The sequence below is a fragment of the Lycorma delicatula genome, chromosome 1, assembly GCF_047948215.1.
Source record: "Lycorma delicatula isolate Av1 chromosome 1, ASM4794821v1, whole genome shotgun sequence".
Lineage (NCBI taxonomy): Eukaryota > Metazoa > Arthropoda > Insecta > Hemiptera > Fulgoridae > Lycorma > Lycorma delicatula.
In genome coordinates this window covers 105,945,781-105,966,756 of record NC_134455.1, presented here as the reverse complement: position 1 = coordinate 105,966,756, position 20,976 = coordinate 105,945,781, and the positions used below count along the sequence as shown (strand labels likewise).

Genomic DNA, 20,976 nt, shown 5'->3' with positions numbered 1-20,976 from the left:
TTCATTATTGAAAGTCGACAGAGTTATTTTAATGAAAAATTACTTCAATTATGGTGTTAAATGTAGCTATTTATGTTTTATAAACCATATTCATTACCAGAAATGTTAGAATGTGACTTTAGATCTTACCACAATTCTTCTATCTGTTTTTTCACTAGTGGGATTACTTTGTGCCATTCGACTTTTTTTGTTTCATCTCCTTATCAACCTATCTTACATTCCCAGTTGTATTTTCCTTATGGTTTTTGAATTACTTTTCTTTATTTTGTCTGTACTATTTACCATTGATGTTTAGTTTTCTTTTCATATGAGCTGTACAGTTAAGATATTTTTAGATCAGAGCTTGTCTCTATAATTTCCATACTTCTTCGAATCTTTTGACCTTATTTTCTTTAGGGATATAATTCTTAACGCTCTTGTGGTTTCTGATTATATTTTTGAACTCATACCTAACATCTAGAATTATATCAAGGACGATCCCTAGTATTTTAGTTATTTAAAAAAAAAATTATTTTAAATAGTGTAAGTTTTTCGCTAAAAGTGTTCATGTGAAGATGAAAGAAAAGTGACAGAAGATTTACTAAATTCTTATCGTTGATAAGCATGCACCAGTTTTGGAAGAATTAAAAGTTTTATCGATTTGATTAAAAATTATTAATTAATTTTTCTCTTAAATTTAATTAAGAAGCCAAAAAATTGTAAAAACTTAAAAGTATATATTTTTAAAATAATCATTTTAAATATGCCATCGGTACCTATAAAGCAACTTGTCCTGACTGACTGACTGATTCATGAATGCCCAGCAAAAACTACGGAAGATAAATTGATGAAAATTTGTATAAATGTTCTTCTTATGGTGTAAGTGCACATTAAAAAAGGATGCTTTTGAAATTCCTAGTTTAAAGGGTTAAAATTGAGTAAAAATGAAATCTCTATTTTTTTAACTTCTATTTAACAAATAAAGATATCAACTCGATTTTGGTGCACGTAACTTTCATGTAAATATCTAAAAACCAATTTCTAAATTTTTCCCAATTCGACCTTGAAAGAGGTGAAGAAAGGTAAAAAAATTTGAACAATGATTGCAAATTTCCCCGACTATACTAAACGAAATATTCACTAGATTTGGGCTTGCAAATATTCTTCAGATAAATATCTAAAAACCAATTTCGGTTTTTTTGAATTAAAACTTTAAGGGGTTTGACGGTGTGGGGAATGGCGGCCCAACCACACAGTCGCTGCCACTGTTACTGTATATGCTACGCGACTGGCTGCACCTGCTTCCTGTTGCTTGATTAAAAAAAATTAAAAACAAAAAGAAATAAAGTACGGTCTCCTCCTACTGTTGTTTGTTAGGTAAAGTTAAACCGGGAAAAGTACATTTTTTCCCGTACGAAGGACTGGTAACGTGCTATAACTAATATTTTTAAGATGGAGGCAGACTGTTCTTAAACCCGCATTCTTTAGATCATTCAAAGTTCCGGGTCCTGAACTGATCAAACTATTGCTCTGAAGAAACTACAATACCCTGATATTTTTGTTACAAATTGAACAGGCTTTAATTTTTATTTATCATCATTATTCTCACAAGTACGCTTAATGAACACAGGGAAGTCGAGGGGGCAAAGGCCGCCGGTTAGACGGAAGGACATGCGAAGCAAGCCCTGACCTTCTAAATATCCCCTGACCGTCACGGAAACGCAACTAACCATGTTGCGCCAGCGTAGCCGTAGTGCTAGTATATATATATATATATATATATATATATATATAAAAATTTTAATTTAACCAAGCAGCTGTTTTTGTACCTTTTTCGTATCCTTTTTTTATTACTTTTTACATTTTTAATTTGTAGCTTCGAAAAGAAGAAACATATTCTTAAGTGTTTCACTTTTGAGAATGTATGTAAGTTTTATTTTTAAATTATTTTATTGCGTTTTTATATATATTAACTATGACTCTTATCGACATCAAATTGATTTTTAGAAACTAGGTTGAAAGATAGTTAAAAAAAGGTAAAATTTAGAAGCATCACTTGTTTTTGGATAGTTATAACAAATTCGTGGTTAGCACTTTGGCTTTATATATTAACTTTTATTTTAAAGAAAATAATTATATAAAATACTTTTCAACTGCATCGGTGATGTAGACAAGTTACCTGTTACACTGAAGGTCCCAAAATTGATTCCTGGCTAGGATATGAACAATTTTTATCGATCCAAACCTATAGTAGTCGCCAATGTTCTTAAAAATTAATGCTACGTAAATAATTTTTATTTTAATTAAGTATTTTATTTTGTTATATATTACACTTAAAGAAAATGCATGAAAACCAAATTTTGGTTTTAACTGGTTTCCGGATATAACAATTCATAATACGATTATATTTAATTAAATAATATAGCATTCTGGTTTTTAAGCAATGTTTTGTTGCCAGTAAACTCATCTCTCTTAGTTATCAATGGAACTTAGATTTGAGACAACCTACATCTGTAACCCAAAAAAGATTTTTATTATTTAGCACAGTAGTATTATTCAGGATGTAGGTATATAAAAAAAAGTATTGAACGGTAATCCTTATTTAGTAATTTGTTAAATTTGTATCTTAGTGTTGAAATGGTTTTCATTCAAAATTGAATAAAAACTCTTTTCCGAGTGCCCTATTTACGAAAAATTTTTATTAAGTAAATACCGTTTTGATGTAAAAAAAACACAAGCAAAATTCTTTTTAAAAGATTTATATTCACTGTAAGCCTGGATCTTAATCTACAATTCAACATAATTTCCGTTTGTAGACGGAAATTTTTATGAAATTGCCATAAAGCACTTCGTATTGTGCGATCTGCTTCTGCAATCTAGGTTCATAGAAATCTGCCGCTTGAAAAGATAAGCACTGCTGAACGGCTGTTTTGACGTCATTATCGTCGTGGAGAAGACCGCCGCGGTACTGCTTTAAATAGAAGAACAAGTGGTAATCACTTGATGCCAGGTCAGAATATTACGGTGGACGATCAAATTATTTCCAGCGAAGTGACACGACAAGATCTTGGGTGCAATGAGCCGCGTGTAGTCGAGCATCGCAATAAAGCGGCACGATTCCCGTTTAGCACACCACACCTTTTGTTTTGGATTGCGCTACGCATTTTAATCTAGGTTTAACAATATGTCACGAAATTTATTGCTTCACCCCAAGAAAAAAAATCAAAAAGCAACGGCCTCTGTCTATTCTAAAACGCAGTGCAAATGGTTTCCCAAAGCGACATTGTTTAGCTTGAACTTCACTTTCTTGGGAGATGTTGAGCACTCAGCATTTTTGATACCCAACGTAACCAAAACTTCCAGTAATTTAAACGTACTACAATTTCATAGAGAATACTTTGTGAAATCAAAGGAAATTCATTACATAGTGATGAAATCGGAAACTGTGTATTCTCACAGACTTTTCAATTAACTCTATGAACCAGATCATCAGTAATGTCACCTACTCCGTGCAGCATCATGAACGTTTGTACGACCCTCTTTAAATGCTCTAACCCATTTTCTCATCATTCAATCGTGCATAGCATTATGTCTGTACACTTCACTAATTGTTTACGAAAATCCGGCCGTTTTCGTACCTCTTGGATTTAAGAAAACAATTATAGCACGTATTTCACAATCGTGGCCATTGTCTATTGTCTTAGGCATTTTAAATACGCACGGAGAACTTTCTTTTTCCTGTTTAGCCTCCAGTAATTACAGTTCAGATAATATTTCAGTGGATGAATGAAGATGATATGTGTGTGTGTAAATGAAATGTAGTCTTGTACTGTCTCAGTTCGACCATTCCTGTGATGTGTGGTTAATTGAAACCTAACCACCAAAGAACACCGATATCCACGATCTAGTATTTAAATCCATGTAAAAATAACTGACTTTACTAGGACTTGAACCCTGGAACTCGCGACTTCCAAGTCAGCTGAGTTGGGAATACGCGTTCACCACTAGACCAACCCGGTGGGTACGCACGGGGAAAATGTTAAAAAAAAAGAAAAAAAAGAAGAAAATCACGTAATGGCATCTGTAGCAAGTTAATAGGTGTAATTACTCATTGCACATGCGCAAAAGGTGACAGCTGCTCTAGATTGGGCATATATCAAAACGATGCTTACTTAAAAATATTTTACAGCCGTCCTGATTTTTTGTTCTGGTTTTGGTAGAGTCCGTTTATTTTTTATTTTATTTCAGTATGCTCTTGGGTGCTGCTGTTAGAAAAACTTTCTGTGTTTTTTCGTAGACGTTTCTGTTTGCTGGCTCTTTAAAATTAGATATGTTTTAAATAATATTAATCCATTTCTCTAATTTTTGGTATACGAATAAAAAAATCTCTCCTGTTCTTAATCAAGTAAAATTTTGAATAGAATTCGTTAAAAATTGTCAAATCTTTATCAAACAAGCCAAAAAAGAAATGATGATTGAAAAATCTACTTTAATTGTTATCTTATAAAAATGTTAGGAGTTTTTTTTTTGTACTATGATAGATTTATAAGTGAATAGAAGCTCATAAATTATTTTATGAACTCTTTTTAAAAAAGTATCTATTTTGATTAATTCTGCTTTCTAATTAACGTTTTCCACTGATTTTTTTAAACGTTAAAGTCTAATAAACAAATTGTGCGGGGGGAAATACCATAAAACTGTCATCTGATCTCTAATCCCTAAAACTATTCTTTTAATTTAACAATTATTTATAATTATAAAAATAATAAAAATCAGAATTTATGCTATAATCTTTAATACTATTAGAATTTACTTTTGTCTTTAATTATTAAAACAAAGTTACTGCACTTACTTTTTTCAACTTCATCAATTTGGACAGGTTTGTTCTTAATCTTTAATATGGCACCTGAAAAAAAGTAAAAATTTTATTATTTATAGTTAAATTATGGGTTAACTACTTATAATATCTCATAAACTTGGATGTAAACGCTACATAAGCACTAAGTTACTTTAAAAGAGTGTAAAAATTTTAATATTTCCGTAAACCTAATAAGGTAAACCAAGAAAATTTTTTTAGACTGGATATTATTAGGATATTAGCCTAATGAAAGTGCTGATTGCTAAGATAATATCTGTTACGTCTTGATAGTATCGGCTTTTTTCATTCTGAAGAGTATAATTTTCTTTTAAAATATATGAAAATAATGAAATTAAAACTGTACTAAAATTATTTATCTAAAAGAAAGAAATAATTCACAATGACGTAAATATTATTGACTGCCAAGAAGGTAATTTTGGTTTGGTTACGTGAAATAAAACTGAATTTTTTAAATACAAATATACGCATTTTTTAGTCAATTATATATTTTCTGATTATCTTCAAATTTGGCTCAAATGTTTGTATATATGTAGCGCTGATTATATTTCTTCTAAATTTGTTTAGGGGGATATGCAAAAAAAAAAAAACAATTTCTTCAGAGACATTTTAGAGAAAACTTTATAAAGCAACTTTTTTGCTTTCAATGCATATGTAAATAATACAATAAGAGCTTTTTAAAAAAATGTAACGTGGACACTACTTGATTTCCTTGTTCGCCTATTAAATTACATATACATATTTTTTTTTTTAAATGAAAAGTACATAAAATTTTATTTCATTAATAATATTTAATATTTTTTCATTTTTTTTCTTTTTTGTTACTGAATTTTACTTACTGTGAAAATTGTTTTACGACCAGAAGTTAATAATTATTAATAAACCAATATATTTAAATAAAAAAAAAAATAATAATAAAAAAAGGAGATGAAGTCAAATTAGAACCGATGTGTTATAAAATTCTTATAAAATCCAAATATTTCATTTTTTTAAATTTTATTTGGCTATAACACTGGAACCAGTGAAAATAAGTACCACTTATGATATATCATGGAAAAGCTCTCAGTGAGGGCTTATTACTGCAGTTAAGAACAAACCAAATTCTTTTAGGTTTTGGGCTTTTTTGAACACTTTTGGTTCACTGGATTACAATTAAAAGGGGAGGTCCACAGCTAGATGTTACAGCAGTCCTGAAACCAAAATTTCAACCTCCTGCGGCTAATCGTTTTTAAGTTATGTGAGATAAATACGTACGTACGTGCATACATATGTGCGTACAGCGTCACGCCGAAACTAGTCAAAATGTATTCAGGGATGGAAATTTCCATTGAAATCTGAAAACCGCCATTTTTTGTGATCGCTTATTTCATTTAGTTCGAACAAAGAAGTAAAAATGAATTTTCACCTCTTAAGAGTGAAATGTATGTTTGTATTTTGCTATCTCCCTTTTTATACATATTTTTCAATTTTTTTTTTGTATTTTATACTTCATATATAAAGCTATCAAGAAATATTTACGATTTTTTTTTTTTTTAAATGACAGACCCCAAACCTATAAAGCAGAAAGGTTTTTTGAAAAATTTGTTTCAAGGGGTTTAAATTTAGAGAAAGATAATTTTAAACAAATTTATTAAGCTTAACCAATACATAAATATTTTAAGAAAAATTTTTCTTATAATTTATTTCCAATTTCTATTGAAAAATATACATCCTGTTATTTTTTCCCTCTAACTATTAATTATAATGATTAATAGTGAATAAAATTATGCAATACTTTGCCAGCTTTTTTTAATTGCTTATAGATGAGCAGAATTGTTTTAGGTGTTAATATCATATACAATATTTACGTACGCTTTAACGATTAAGTGCATTCATTTTTAAAGAAAAAAAAATTGTTTATCAATTAAAAAAAAACCTTAATAATAATCTAACGCATAGATATTTGAATTGAAAAAAATAATTTATTCTGGTAAACTGAGATTAATTTTTAATGACGCCTGTAAGTACGTGTATTTTTTGTTCATTTACACTGCTAATATAATACAAAAGTGTTTGCTTGTTTATTTTATAATGAATAGGCAACAAAACCACTGGATGGATTTATACCAGAAAGTTTTTATTTTTTGAGGGGAGAAATGAGTTATTTTTTAATGATAGTAGTGCCTGTTAAAATTCATGACAAGTATATGGCTTCATTCATCTACAGTTTTCAACTGGTATGATGTATCTACAGTTCTTTAATACAATGAATAAGCGTTAGATTGTTGAAATAACATACTTCGTTTAAATATATTTTTAATTAATTATTTTTATTTTATAAATTATATACGACGTTTATAGAAATAATTATTTTTGCAGTTTAACTGCAGACGTTCTGAATTTTTTTCGTAGAATTTAATTTTAATTAACTTCTTAATTAATTTAAAACATTTCCCTTTTTAATTTTTTCTTCTTTGTATTATTATTATTATTATTAGAAAAAAATACATATAAATAAATTTTCACAGTTCTTGAAATTATAATTTAATTTTAGAGGCATCTTATTTGTTTTATATATAAATATATATATATAAAACCAATTTTTATACAAAGATACTGTAGGCAGTGTTAAATTTTACTTTTATTTTTAAAATAAGTATTTACTCATTCTGTTTTCCCTTAAATCTAATACCTGCTAAACGCGAAATTATATCTTAATTTACAATAATCGGAACCGTTTTTTTCGACGTAAGTTCAGGTTTCTGTTTAAACGTTCGCATAAAATCAATAATTCTATGAGCGGTGTCGTAGTCAAAATGGATAACGAATAAATTATTAACGTTTGTCTGTGTTTCATACTTGAAAATTTAAATGATAATTAAATTTTTTCTTAATCACGACTTGGTAGTTCTTAGATATTAATTGAACAGTTTTTTGTTAGCTAATGATCAATAATTAAAAATGTTGGAAAAGCTTGTCTTTCATTTAATTAATACTAGCTCAGTGTTCTGGTTTTCGGTTGTATTCTTATTTTTATTCTTAATTTATATATTTGTTTTATTTTATATTCGTAATGTATACCTCGCAATTTGTTTAACTAGTGATGAGTAAGCAACCCACCCTAAGAACCATTGAAATGAGGATAATATGTATGACATGTAATTGCGGTGCAGTCTTGGGCACACTCAGACTAACCACTCCTGAGATATGAGTAATTGAATCTCAATCACTGAAATACACCGGTATCCGCTGTCTAGTATTTAAATCCGTATAAATCAACTAATTTTTACTAGGATTTGAAACTCAGAAACTTCGACTTCAAAAATCAGCTGTTAAAGAACTGATTTGCGATGACTAGTTAACCATTAGACCAGCGCGATAGGGCTTAATTTATGTGTATGTAGAAAGAAGAACAAAATAATTAGATTACAAATAAATGACTATTCCGATGGTAAAAATAAATACAAATAAAGTAATTGGGTCACAAATATTCTATTTTCATAAATCATCTGGTAATGTTTGCAATCTGAATATTTTATCTTTCTGTTTTTATTATAATATCCAATCGAGAAATATTCATTTATGATTACATATAAATAAATAAATATATATATATATTTACTAAATAAGGTTGTGGCTTATGCGAGGGAATATAAAATGGAAATTTTGTAGCGTATAAAAAATATTATGACCGACCGGGATTCGAACCGGGATCATCCATATGAAAGGATGAGATGGTAATATTCCATTGTAGAGGTTGATGGAGTATGAAGATATAATAATACCAGGTCTGTTCAGAAAATAACCGAACATTTTTAATTACGCGCCAACGGAGATATTTAGTGACGTGTGGTTGGCAGCATTGTGTTTCACATAACCTCCTCTACAGCCATACGTTCTTGGATTTTTGACACTACCTTTAGTTTCTGTGTTATTGTTATTTGAGTGCAACATGTTTAAATGTTAGTTGCGATTTTTGTAATATGCGAATTTCGGAAGCAACGATACAACGTTAAATTTGACGTGAACTGGTGAAAACTTTCATCGAAATGTTTCAACTTTTGAAACAAGTTTACGGAGATGATGCTCTGGGTCATACACAATGTTACGAATAGTTTTCACCATTTAAAAGTAGTCATCAGTAAATTGAAGATGACCTCGACAAGGAAGGCCTTCGACTCCCGCGTTCATAAAATCAACGATCTGGTGCGTGCAAATCGTCGATTGACTGTTAGAGAACTTCCAGAAGAGGTTAGATCTCAGTTGGAGCATTTCATAAAATTTTTGAAGCTATCCAGGACTGCTTCGTGAAGTGGAAACACTGTTGGGAAAAGTATGTGAATAGTGGAGGGGAGTATTTTGAATCGGACAAGGATCAATAATTTATAAAATTAATAATAAAGATTAAAAAAAACAAAGTTAAGTTATTTTCTGAACAGACCTCATTTATTAATGTGTTTGTGTGTGCGTGCGCGTGTGTGTACACATACTAACACAATCCAAGACATATCCGAAACCAAATAAAACAATAACAGTAAGTAATACTTCACCAAGTCAACAAAGAAGAGATGAACAAACTTCTCCTACTCGCTTCTCCACTAGCAGTTAAAAAGATAAGAAGAAACGAAACTATTAGCATAAAGTATTTGAAAATTTTTATAATTCTATTAAATAAAATTAGTTCCAACTGGATAATAAACAACGATGTAATTTTTTTGTCTATTTAAAGTATTCACATTTGTGAGCAAAGAAAGTTCTTAAAAATCTATTTGGTCTTATGAAGTGATTTTAAAATTAATAGTACTGGTAATTAATATAATTTTGTATAATGAACTAATAAAAAATCAACATGTCTTTGAAGAAAGAGATGTTAATTTACTGGGAATATCAGTATGGTGCAAAACAGATTTGAACTGTTTTTCTATGAAAGGCTTCTATTACTGATATTATGTATCTAAGATTATTGAAAAATAACAGTACTAATCCTGCTTTGTTGACATTTTTTTTAATGAAGATGGGAATTACTTTCAAAAAAACATGCGCCACCAATTTTCCAAACTATGCAAAGCATTTGCTAGATTAAAGTTTCCATAATAAGATGAAGGTGAACTGTGAAATACCCACTCGATTACTATTTTTTCTTCTTTGACAGAGTGATATGGCATTGTCAAGCACTATTATGTTGTAAGTTTTTGAAATTCATTTTTGGTTTGGTTGATTAATATTTTCATGTTAGCCATCTGCTTCTAAGTTCAAGTGGTTTTTAACTAACCACAGATTAATTTGGTATCTAATTAATAATAAATAGTGAGAAATTTATTTCTTCATTTACAAATGATACATGTAATTATTACGAAATATAGATAAGCATCTATTACATAGACGGTATGAATGACTAATATAAAAATAATTTAATATAATATGATGATGACATCATTGTTATAATTAGTGCGTATAATTAATGTTATTTTTCAAAATCACTCATATTTATTCTACCCTCCATGCAGTCATCACTCTTGTTAAAAGAACTTAAATCATCTACATAAAACGGTAGATTTGTACAGTAAGCTCCTATTTTAATTTTTTCAAATGAAAATTCCTTAAAAAAAGAAAGTACAAGTTTTAATCTAACTCTTTTCTATATAAGTTTTCTTTCAGATAAATTTATTTATAGATGAGTTATTACTAGTAGTTTAAAAATAAGTTGTTAATTTTCATTTTTACTCTAATTAGTGGTATTTTTATATTCTTAACTAATTTTTCGATTACACTAAATTATTAAATTTAAAACAAATTATTCCACTCTTTACTGTTTCCTATTTTGGTGCGATAGTTTTATAGTGAAGTTTAAAATGAACAATTAAAAAAATTTAACATTTTTGAAAATAATTAAAAATTGTCAGCTTCTTAAAATTTATAAACCTGTTCATGACTTACAAGTATTTTTCACCTCAACTAAATAATTAAACGAAGACCATAATTATTATTATTATTATTACTGGATTTACCCTACTTTTTTATTTCTATTAAAATAAGTAATCTTTTTGATAATATTTTAATATTAATTCTAAATTCAATTAAATCCAATAATAATAATAATTTTTTTGCCTCTTCTTACCCCTTCTGGACATCCCAACCTATATATAGATACTAATCTGCACAGAAAAGTGGGGAAGATCCAGCTAAAGTAGAAAAGATGAAAATCAGAAGAGTAATAAAATCTTAGTTTGCTACAGTAACTTATCAGAGCACCGAAACCGTACTCTAATACATAGTCAAATTTCACTTATATACAAATGTGTACTTGGACAGAAAAATAACATACTGCAAGTATGTCAAATGAGAGTAAGAATTATGTGTATATTAATCAATCCTTCATTTTCTTCCTTTCTGTTTTTGTTTTCAATTTCATTTTTCATTCTTTATTTTTTGGTTTAATTTTTCTTTTTTAAGTGTTTCATCAATCTGATATTATTATGATTCTTGCTATTTTTATTGTTTTTTACTATATTACTGATAGAACAGTTCTTTAAAACTACCTTCGTATGTAATTATTTTACCCTCAGAATTTACATATATTATTAGTATATAATTTTTGAGGAATTTCAATGGGGATTCTTTTTTAATATGTATATGTGATGTAATTTACTTAAGATTCCTAAAAAAAATGTAACCAATTGGAAGTAAAAATTAGAAACAAAAAAGGTATGATAAATATTTTTAACAATATCTATCCAAAATGTATTACTCTAACATATTTTACTTTCATATATATCAAAGTGATTGATCATGTATTTCAGTAAATCAGTAAAAACATCACATGGAAATATCTTCAGTTATCCTTTTAAAACAACGAAGGTTCTGATTAAAAATATAAAATTCACTTTCATTAATAAAATTAAGTCCTTTGACACATATTGCTTCTGACAATATTATACCTTGCTGACAATATCTACATCAGTTAAGGTTCCTAATCCTTAAATAAGGAATTCTGGTACTTAGATGTTTTAATTGATATATCCATACCTTGTATATAAACATAACATTTTATATTTTTCTTCTTATATCCAAGGAAGCAATGCACAAAATATTACATTCCACTCCTTAGGAATTTTTATTCATGATCAGTCCTCTTCGTTGTAAATTTCAAATAACTACTTAAGCACCAATTCAATCTTTAGATTGGTAACCTCCCTAGTGTAGAACAACATTATAGAACAGTAACACTTCAATACCTCTCTGATCATTGAATATATGGTAGAAGCACTGAATAGAGATAATCCACTGAAAGTAGGAACTTTCAGTGTTTTGGGTGAGTAGGAACTCACCCATTAAATCAAACCAAAATTACTTTGCTACGTGAATGTTATGATATCTATGTATTGTTTAAATAAAGGTTTAGCCTTGAAGATACCTCCTAAATGTTAGCTAGACTACTTATCATATTTCTTGAGTATTTATTATATTTTGGTATCTAACTTGTAGCTTCTTCTTAGCAGAGTTCATAACAACAGTTTATAAAATTTTATAGGCATTTTGTCATTAACTGACCACTTATGAGTCGCATCAGCATCACTCTTAAGGGCCAAGAATTTTCTATAAGAGTTACTTTCCCATACATTTTGACATCATCTGCAAATTTAATGACCTTGATTTCATTTCATTTCACATGTAATTAATAAAGATGATTAATAAAAGTGATCTCAAATTTGATCCTTGTGGAATATAAGACATGACAACAAGCTGGGTAGAGATTTCAAAAAAATACTTGTAATTTGCAAATTCTTATCTGGTAAATATAAATGGATCCATTCTCAGCATATCATTCTTCATGCTGTAATATTACAAATTATGCAACAAGATATCATTAGGAACTGTATCAAATTCATTTCTAAAGTCAAAGTAGGCAATATTGACACATTTATTGTTTTCAATTTCCAGAGCAATAAATGACAGCATATCGTTCAGATTTGTGTCTGTAGATTTTTAAGTCATGAAACTATGCTGTCATTAATCATTATATTGATTAACACAATATAATTATCTCTCAGATAATTATATTGTGAGTGTGGTGTGGATGCACAACACTCAAAAGCCTTAGCTACCGCATTTAAAACCAAGAGTGGTCTATAATTGAAAATTTCTTGTAGATTACCTTTCTTAGAGGTGGGTGAAACCTTTTTCCTGTGCCTTTTTCCATGCCAATCATGAAATATATTGAAAATATCAGTTCTGCAATTTAAAAGGAGAGATGCCACCACTACCAACTACACAATGCACTCTAAACCTCGCAGTACCATCCAATATTTTGTCTTTAGTGACATTAGGATTACCTACCATATCTGGAATGTGATGTTCATTTAAATTATAAAGAATTCAATATTTTTATTTACAGGCTGGGAGACTGATTGAAAGATGTTTACATATTCTTTACTTAGTTCTTTGGCATCTATAATAACTTATACTGAATTTTTACTTGAACAACAACTTTTCAATCCTTCAGAAAGGATTTAACAGGCTTAAATAGATTTGCAGGCATAATTTAAAATCTCATCTTTAATCCTGTTGCTTCTTTTCATGATATCTCTCTTCAGGAGATCTTAAAATTTTTCCTTAATAAAACTAATCATTGTATTATGTAATCAATCTTGTTCTGTTAAAGTTTCTATGTGCAATTTTTTAAAAATATTTTAAACATATTATGAACTCTTTGGAAAATAGATGGAAAAAGCATCAAACCTCCTGACACACATATTTAATAATTTTTTTCAATAAAATATTCAAATAGTTATCGAAGCTTCACAAATATTTGAGGAAGTATAGGATCTCCACTCCTATCTACCTCTTTTTCAGCATTATACAAATAAAAGTAGTCACCTTTAGACTAATTTCAACCTGCTAAATGGCACTGCTTAATTATTGTGATCTTCCATAGATTAATAAAAATCTTCTTGCTTGCATAATATTGAATACTAAGCTTTAGGAAGTGAGCTTCTCAATCAATACATGTTGATTGAAATTCCCTAATACAGCAATCTTATCGTGCTTCATATTTTCTGCTCAACTGGTCAAACCATTCTGCCAACATTTCCTGATGTGTGTTTGAGGTGAAATAATGTTCTCAACTAACAGGTTATTCTATTCCCCATTCACAGGAATTCCTCATCATAACCGAAATTTCCATACATACTTTAAAATATTATTTCTATAGGTGTTTCATTTGATTAAATTTTAGTGTGGTTCATTTGGAGCCAGAGATTAAAATTATAAAATATCGCATAAAATGTTATGACTATTGACTATATATCAATTATACTGTGTGCTATCCTATAAGAACAACAAATTATTAAATGATTTGACTTTAAGTGCCTGAACTTTTTTATATTTATATTGGTTATATCAATAATGAGTCTACCAGTAACTCTTCATCTGAAAATGATTTACTTGGGAAACAGAAAATACTTGAATTAAAAGCTATCAAAGTGGACAAGGACCAAAAGAAAAGAATTATGTGTAGGGGAAGAGCGCTATAAAAATAATTTTGAGTATTTCACCCTGTAGTAATTTCAAATGTTAAAAAGTAAGAAGAAACTTCTTTTATAATTTCAAGGGCATAAATATTATTTATTAAAAATTTTTGATTTTATTAGAATGTATTGGACATTATTAATATTTATTACTGTTATGGGTTCAAAATTTCTGTTAATATTTGTTCTGGAATATGTTTGTGATAATTACAAATAATAAATTTATAGAATATAAGAAAATACTAAAAATTCTTAAATAAGAAAGTATATTTATGTAAATAGTATGATGAAATAATTAAAACTATATATATGTTGTCATTTACAGGATAATGGATATTTTAATATGATGAGCCTTCTGTAATGATGTGGTCGTCTGTATGATGCCATTGTTGTATAATGAAGACCATTTAGTTGAACATGAATATTAACAGACAAGTGTATCAAATATAAATATTAGTATCTAAATTGTGGTTGTGTAAAGCTTTAGGTTGTGGTTTTAGAGTAGATGATATCAAGGGTGAAGATGATGTAAGGTTTGCTTAGATGACTGTTACTTAAATTTAAGTGCAGTAAATATTTATATAAGGAAAAAACTAACACTGTCTTTTATAAATTTATATTATTATTTTAAACTTTTATATTACTAATATATACACTTCACTTCTTATTTGTACCACATAATCACTCACACACATTTTATAAATATATATCATGAGAGGCTACATACTATCAAAGACTAACTTGTTTAAACACTTGAAACACAAATAGTCCAATCACTGTATTTTTTTTATTATTGTTAATAAAGAAAACTTTATTTCAGTTTACATGTATTTAACTTTGTCCATGTCAAATTAAAATTATTTAAGTACTACATTACATATAACTGGCAATCTCTAATGCTAAATAATCTTCTGTTACAGAAAAAAAATTTTATTACTTCATATGAAATCAAAATCACTTTTTAATTATAATAACCTAATGAGGAGAAATCTGTCATAATTATCATTTTTCACATTCATTATTTTATGATTTCTTATTTGCAGTTGATCCCTTTATTCAAATCAATTAATGTGAATGTTCTGCTCCTATGCTACTGCTGAAGTGGCCTAGTATTTTTGAAAAATATGTTTAAGACTTTATCTTTTTAAAATTTGTGTAATTTCCTTGCTAAGCTCATTAAAATGAGTGTCACTTTATTTTCAAAAATAATAATTTCTTGGAAATGAGTTACTTAGAAAATGGACTGAAACTGAAAAGTCGTTGTGTGAAGACGTTCAAACTAAGAATTGACTAAGAAAATTTAACTGATTAGTAAAAATTTTGTGACGAGGAAGTATGTGAATCATTGCTAGAGCAGTACAAAATCATTTCTTGGAGAAGAAGAGATACAGTTAATGTTACAGTTACATATTTCAATGAAATACGTAAATTCAGTTAATAGAATATAAAACTTACAAGAAATAATATGCAACTGAAAAATGTCAAGCTGATTGGTGTTTCGATTAGAGGTGAAAATATGATTTTCTATCTTGGAGGAGGCTTTGGTTGCATAAGAATGGAAATGGTTAAAATCTTTGTTACCTGTATGCTATTGTTTAACATCATTAATTAATAAAATAGTTTAGTTTATATCAGTGAATATCTTTTTAAATATGCTCTAAAATAATATGAAATAAGTGAAAATAAAATTCAAATAAAACAGTGGTTATGGTTTCAAAGGAGGGAGGACATGAAAGCCTTAAAATGTAAGTCAATTTCTTCCTTGCTTTGTTGATATTCGTAAACTATCCAAATTCGAATACTATATACTTATTTTAAAAAAGATCTCAAAAAATATATTCTAAAATTTTTACTATTGTAAGATATTTTTGTTTGATTTTTCTCACTGATGTTTCAAAATATTTCATACCTATATATTCTGCTAGGAAGATTTCATAAGAAAGCTGCCTATTGTAATGGGTACTATGATTCAACTTCCAGAAAATTTCGACATATCTTCGTTTTTCATATCCCCAGAACACAAAACCAATATATATATATATATATATATATATTTCATTTTCTTGTGAACACGATACTGCCATAATTTTGCGCCAATCACTTTAAAGTTGTTCCTTGAAAATATCTCGTCTTAAAATCTCGCTCGGGTTTGTAAATGGCCAAAATCGGACCATGGTGGTGGAAAGGGGAGGGCTTTTTCGAAAAAAACAAAATATCGCTATAATTTTCTGATTAAGTAAAATATCGAATTAAGTAATTATCGACTATTCCTTGCATAAGGGCCTAAAACTTAACTAAGTAAATTTTTTTATATCACCAACCATTGGCCCAGGGGGTTGTAAAAATTGGGTTTCGAAGATAATATAGAATCATAGCTTTCTTAATAGGCACAGTATCGAATCTGTTTAAAGAGTCATTGATCCTATAAACATTACTTAAAATTTTTGTCTGAAATAATTTTTGATATGACCAACTCTTATGGCATGCGGCTTGTCGTATGCTAAACATGTGAAACTTCTTTCACATGTAACCATTGTCGCATTGAGTAAATCTGAAGTTTTTTGTAACTTTAAAATGGACTCCTACTTAGCACCGGTGAAATCTACCTCCGCCTTCTGGCGTGCCGAAAGGGATTTTTTTTTATATACTTGGTTGTGTTGGAAAATATTTTCAATAATAATTTTATATATGCGAGTTTAATAATGAGTTTACATTCATTCCATTTTTTACTGAAGCATGTAAATGCTAAACAACTAAGAATAATAGGAGATTATAAACATGTAAAAAAACAATACACAAAGTTACATTTTTAGTGTACTGATTTCACTTATCCTATCATGCCGGGTGCAACGTAAAGAAAGATTTTGATTTATTTATTTTTTAAAATTAATTTTAAACATTGAATTTTAAACAAAAGTAAATATTACAATTATGGATAAAATTGAGCAAACAATGGTTTTTCCTCTTTAATTTTTTTTCTAGATCTCATTTGAAAGATTTACAAAACTTTTATTTATCCAAAAATATATGTTTCACCTACTTTACTTTCCAATGGTAGTTAAGTAAAGATAATATTAGAAGCAGTGTTATTTACTTCGCTTAAACATTATTAAAACTCTTCTTTTTTTTCAGTACCGGTAGTGTAGAAAACTTAGTAATAGCTGTTGCTTTAGTTCTTTCACTTCTAAAAGTTATTTTACTTTTAGTTGAGGATCATTGCAACGAATAAATAATACACATAAATACGTTTCCTTTATTGTAATAAAGTTTCCTTTATTGTGTCCCATTTATCGTATTAAAGTGTACAGTAATCTATTTATACACTCCATTCTACAAACTATAAAATTACGTTCACAGTTGTATTTGTGTTCTACGCCGACTGTATTGTTTATTATTTCCCTGTTATAAGTTATGGCACGAGTTAATGATACATTCCGTATCATTTGCAGCTAAATGTGTAGGGGATGATAAAGATTAATGAACGGAATGTATTGACAGCAGGATCATAAAAAAATATCATGGATGGCTATAATTGTGGAAACATCATTACCAGTTCTTTTATATTTTACCAGAACGTTACCTACACATAATAAAAGTTATAAACTTTAAACTAATATCTCGAAGTTTTCATAATTGAAGTAATAAAACTGAATTTTTCACAAATCAGTGATAATTAAAAAAATTAATTTAACAACCAGTAAAACTTAATTTTATAGAAAGTAAGATGAAAAAAAATTTGTTGTTAAATGCATTCTAAGAAAATTAGGTCGGCTTGCCAGATCATTTGACATACTATACGGAATTATAATTTGTGGTTTACTTGGTATTAATGACTGCGAACGGAGTAAATTCATGCTTTTCTAGCTTCCTGGATTTTCATAATCAATTTGAAAAAAAAAAATCGTTGAAACTTTGTTCATGTCTCTTAAATGGTGACCAGCATCCAAGTTTCTAGAAGTAATAAAATTTAAAATAGATTAATTATTTCTACAAAGATATGAAATTATTTTTCATCTTGAACAATAACTTTTGATTTATATATACATTTTATTGTGTATGATTAATAGAATGCTCATATTGTGTTAATGTTTACCTTTTGGCGAGTATGTTTCTCAACAAAAAACAAACTTAGATAAAAGAAACAGATTTAAAAAAATATCGGTTCCAGTATTACATTATTCAAAAATTCAAAATTTTGAACGTTTTTTATATTAAGCGGTCTAGGGATTCTTTGGAGGTCAAGGTATACTAAAACTTTCCTGTATACGATTATTTAGTATATACGTTAATAAATATGTAAATTAAAATAAAGAGTATTATTCCATTTACTAATACTAGAAAACAAATAAAAATTTTAATGTAATACTCGTAATTTATTTTATTTATTTATTTTTTTTTGGGATGAGTACGAACATCGACTGCTGTGGTCATTAGTCCTGTTTTCAAACAAAAAATGAAAAAATTCTTTCGCTTCCTGGTAAAATAATTAGCTACCTGGTCAGAAGAGTAGTCTTGTCAGATATTTTGTACAGTAATAGACTTGTCATAATATATTAAAACCCCAAGAAAGAAATACAAGATGATAAAAGTGAATAGGGCGTTGCCTCTTAAAAATATACATCCGTTTCTAATTAAATGCTGCCATATCTTTCAAGTAGATGTAATGATCACACAATCCTTAAAAACTCATCCTTAATTAAAATTCGTAAAAAAAAACTAAAAAGTAAACTTGTACCATTTATTGTGTAGATTTACTTTGAGTCCATTTTTTCTTTCTTTATTTTCTGCATCCTTCTGACGGCCTTCACTTTCGTCTCCAGGGTATCTGAAGCTTCCGATCATCCATAGTAAATCACCGAGGATGTCTTGCTGCCGACATTAGATGTTAGTGACATAGATAGTTCAGTGAGTATTGCATCAGAGTCTAAGCTCATCCACTCCTCGCTGAAATGTTTGGGGCGGCAAAAGAACTCACCTTATCTTTTAGAAGCCTCCAAGCTTTCGGGGGCTCCATTGATACTTGTCCAACTTTCTTTTCTACCTACAATTACGACGTTTTCTCTACCAACTCCCTGAATGGGATTTTCTCTATTTCAATTTTTACCGTCGGTGCATTATGTTTAGACTTCTTATGCGTTTTACTTTCATTTTCTTTCACGTCTGACTGATCGAAGGCTCATTTCTTGGTTGTGTAACAATCTTTTGTTTGGTAACATCTGATTTTTTTCTGTGTCGGCATTGGACTAGTTTCTCTAATTGGTGACCTTCCCAACTTATCATTAATGATACGTTCAACCATGTTCACTAAAGCTGATGCCAGTAAGAGATTATGCCATTTGGTTTAAAAATAGATGCAGGAGCTCCAGCAACCTTAGCATAAGACGCAACCTTTAGTGATTTGCTGAGCACGATTTTTCTAGCTTCGAAATTCATGACATTTTGAATGGTCTTTACCACTTGGATTGCTACTTCTTTTTTTAAATCGGACAATTTCACGATCTCGCTGAGTGATGCCATGATAGTTGACACAAACTTGCGGATTCCTTCACAGGTCATCGTAATGTGGTGGATCACCACAAGGACAGATCTGTTTCCTAGTGCATCGTGCCAATGTATCTCAGAATGTTTGACATCCAAAACACATAATGGAGTCGGATTGAATGGACGAACATCCGGTTTATGAAAGCCAGCCTTTATTTTTTCAAGACATTTGGGTTTCTTAAACGTCAAGACATGCGACGCGGAGGGTGAAACATCTTTGTTTCATCGTGTATTCCATTGTCGACATGCAACTCCTTTCCATAGAGTTTCTCTACAATTTCTTCTTCTACGAAGTTCAGCAAATCTCTGCACACAATTACTTTCCATAAAAAGATTAGATTAGATTTAGATTTAGAGTACCATACGGTACAAACTCAATGTCCAAAATGTCCAATCTTTTTGGCTTTGAGTAGCCGTAAAAATCGTAGTTCATTGACGGTTTCAACAATTCAACAAACAATTCCGTAGCAGTCTTCCTTGTTTCCTTGAAGGTCCTTCTGTAGCTTCTGTGATCTCTTGAGCAATCACAAAATGATTGATCTTAGCTCTTTGGTCGAAACTTAGTTCAATCCTTCTTTTCAACATTACTAAATTCAGTTTGCTTCCTTCGCTTCGCTTGAGAAGACAATGGGTCTACTGGAGAGGGTTTTTATGTGGATCTTCTATCACAAAATCGTAGAAGTTGAATTTTCCATGAATGAAGCGACGCCAGTCAATGTACTGCAAGTTGCGGGCGGAGAGATGTTGGGCACGCCCCGGATCACTAATTCTGTCTGGGTTCCTCAGACAGCCGCCTCAGATTTAATCCGGGCTGGGGAGTCAGGGGGCTCCTGACTCACTATACGAAATCCTAGGGTTCGCAAGTAGCAACCATGGGTAAGGGCTCCCATACCCATGGGACAATCCCTGCCAACGGCTGAAGCGACTAACTCACGCTGAACGGCGCAAGACTTTGGCAGAGTAATCACCCTCAACACGGTCTCCACCACCGGGAGGAGGGATAACCACTAATCGGTCACATTCTGCCCTACATCAATGAAAATCACGGTCATATCTATCGACCCCGCGGCAAGC

General features: G+C 29.6%; 1 protein-coding gene across 1 annotated transcript in view; it reads right to left on the bottom strand.

Moving 5' to 3' along the window:
- The window catches only part of LOC142320753 (membrane-bound alkaline phosphatase-like), a 167,051-nt gene that overhangs the window by 91,563 nt on the left and 54,512 nt on the right, over positions 1–20,976 (bottom strand). The window contains exon 2 of the mRNA XM_075358748.1: positions 4,832–4,885. Coding sequence (XP_075214863.1) covers positions 4,832–4,885 — 54 coding nt within the window. The remainder of the gene's footprint in view (positions 1–4,831; positions 4,886–20,976) is intronic.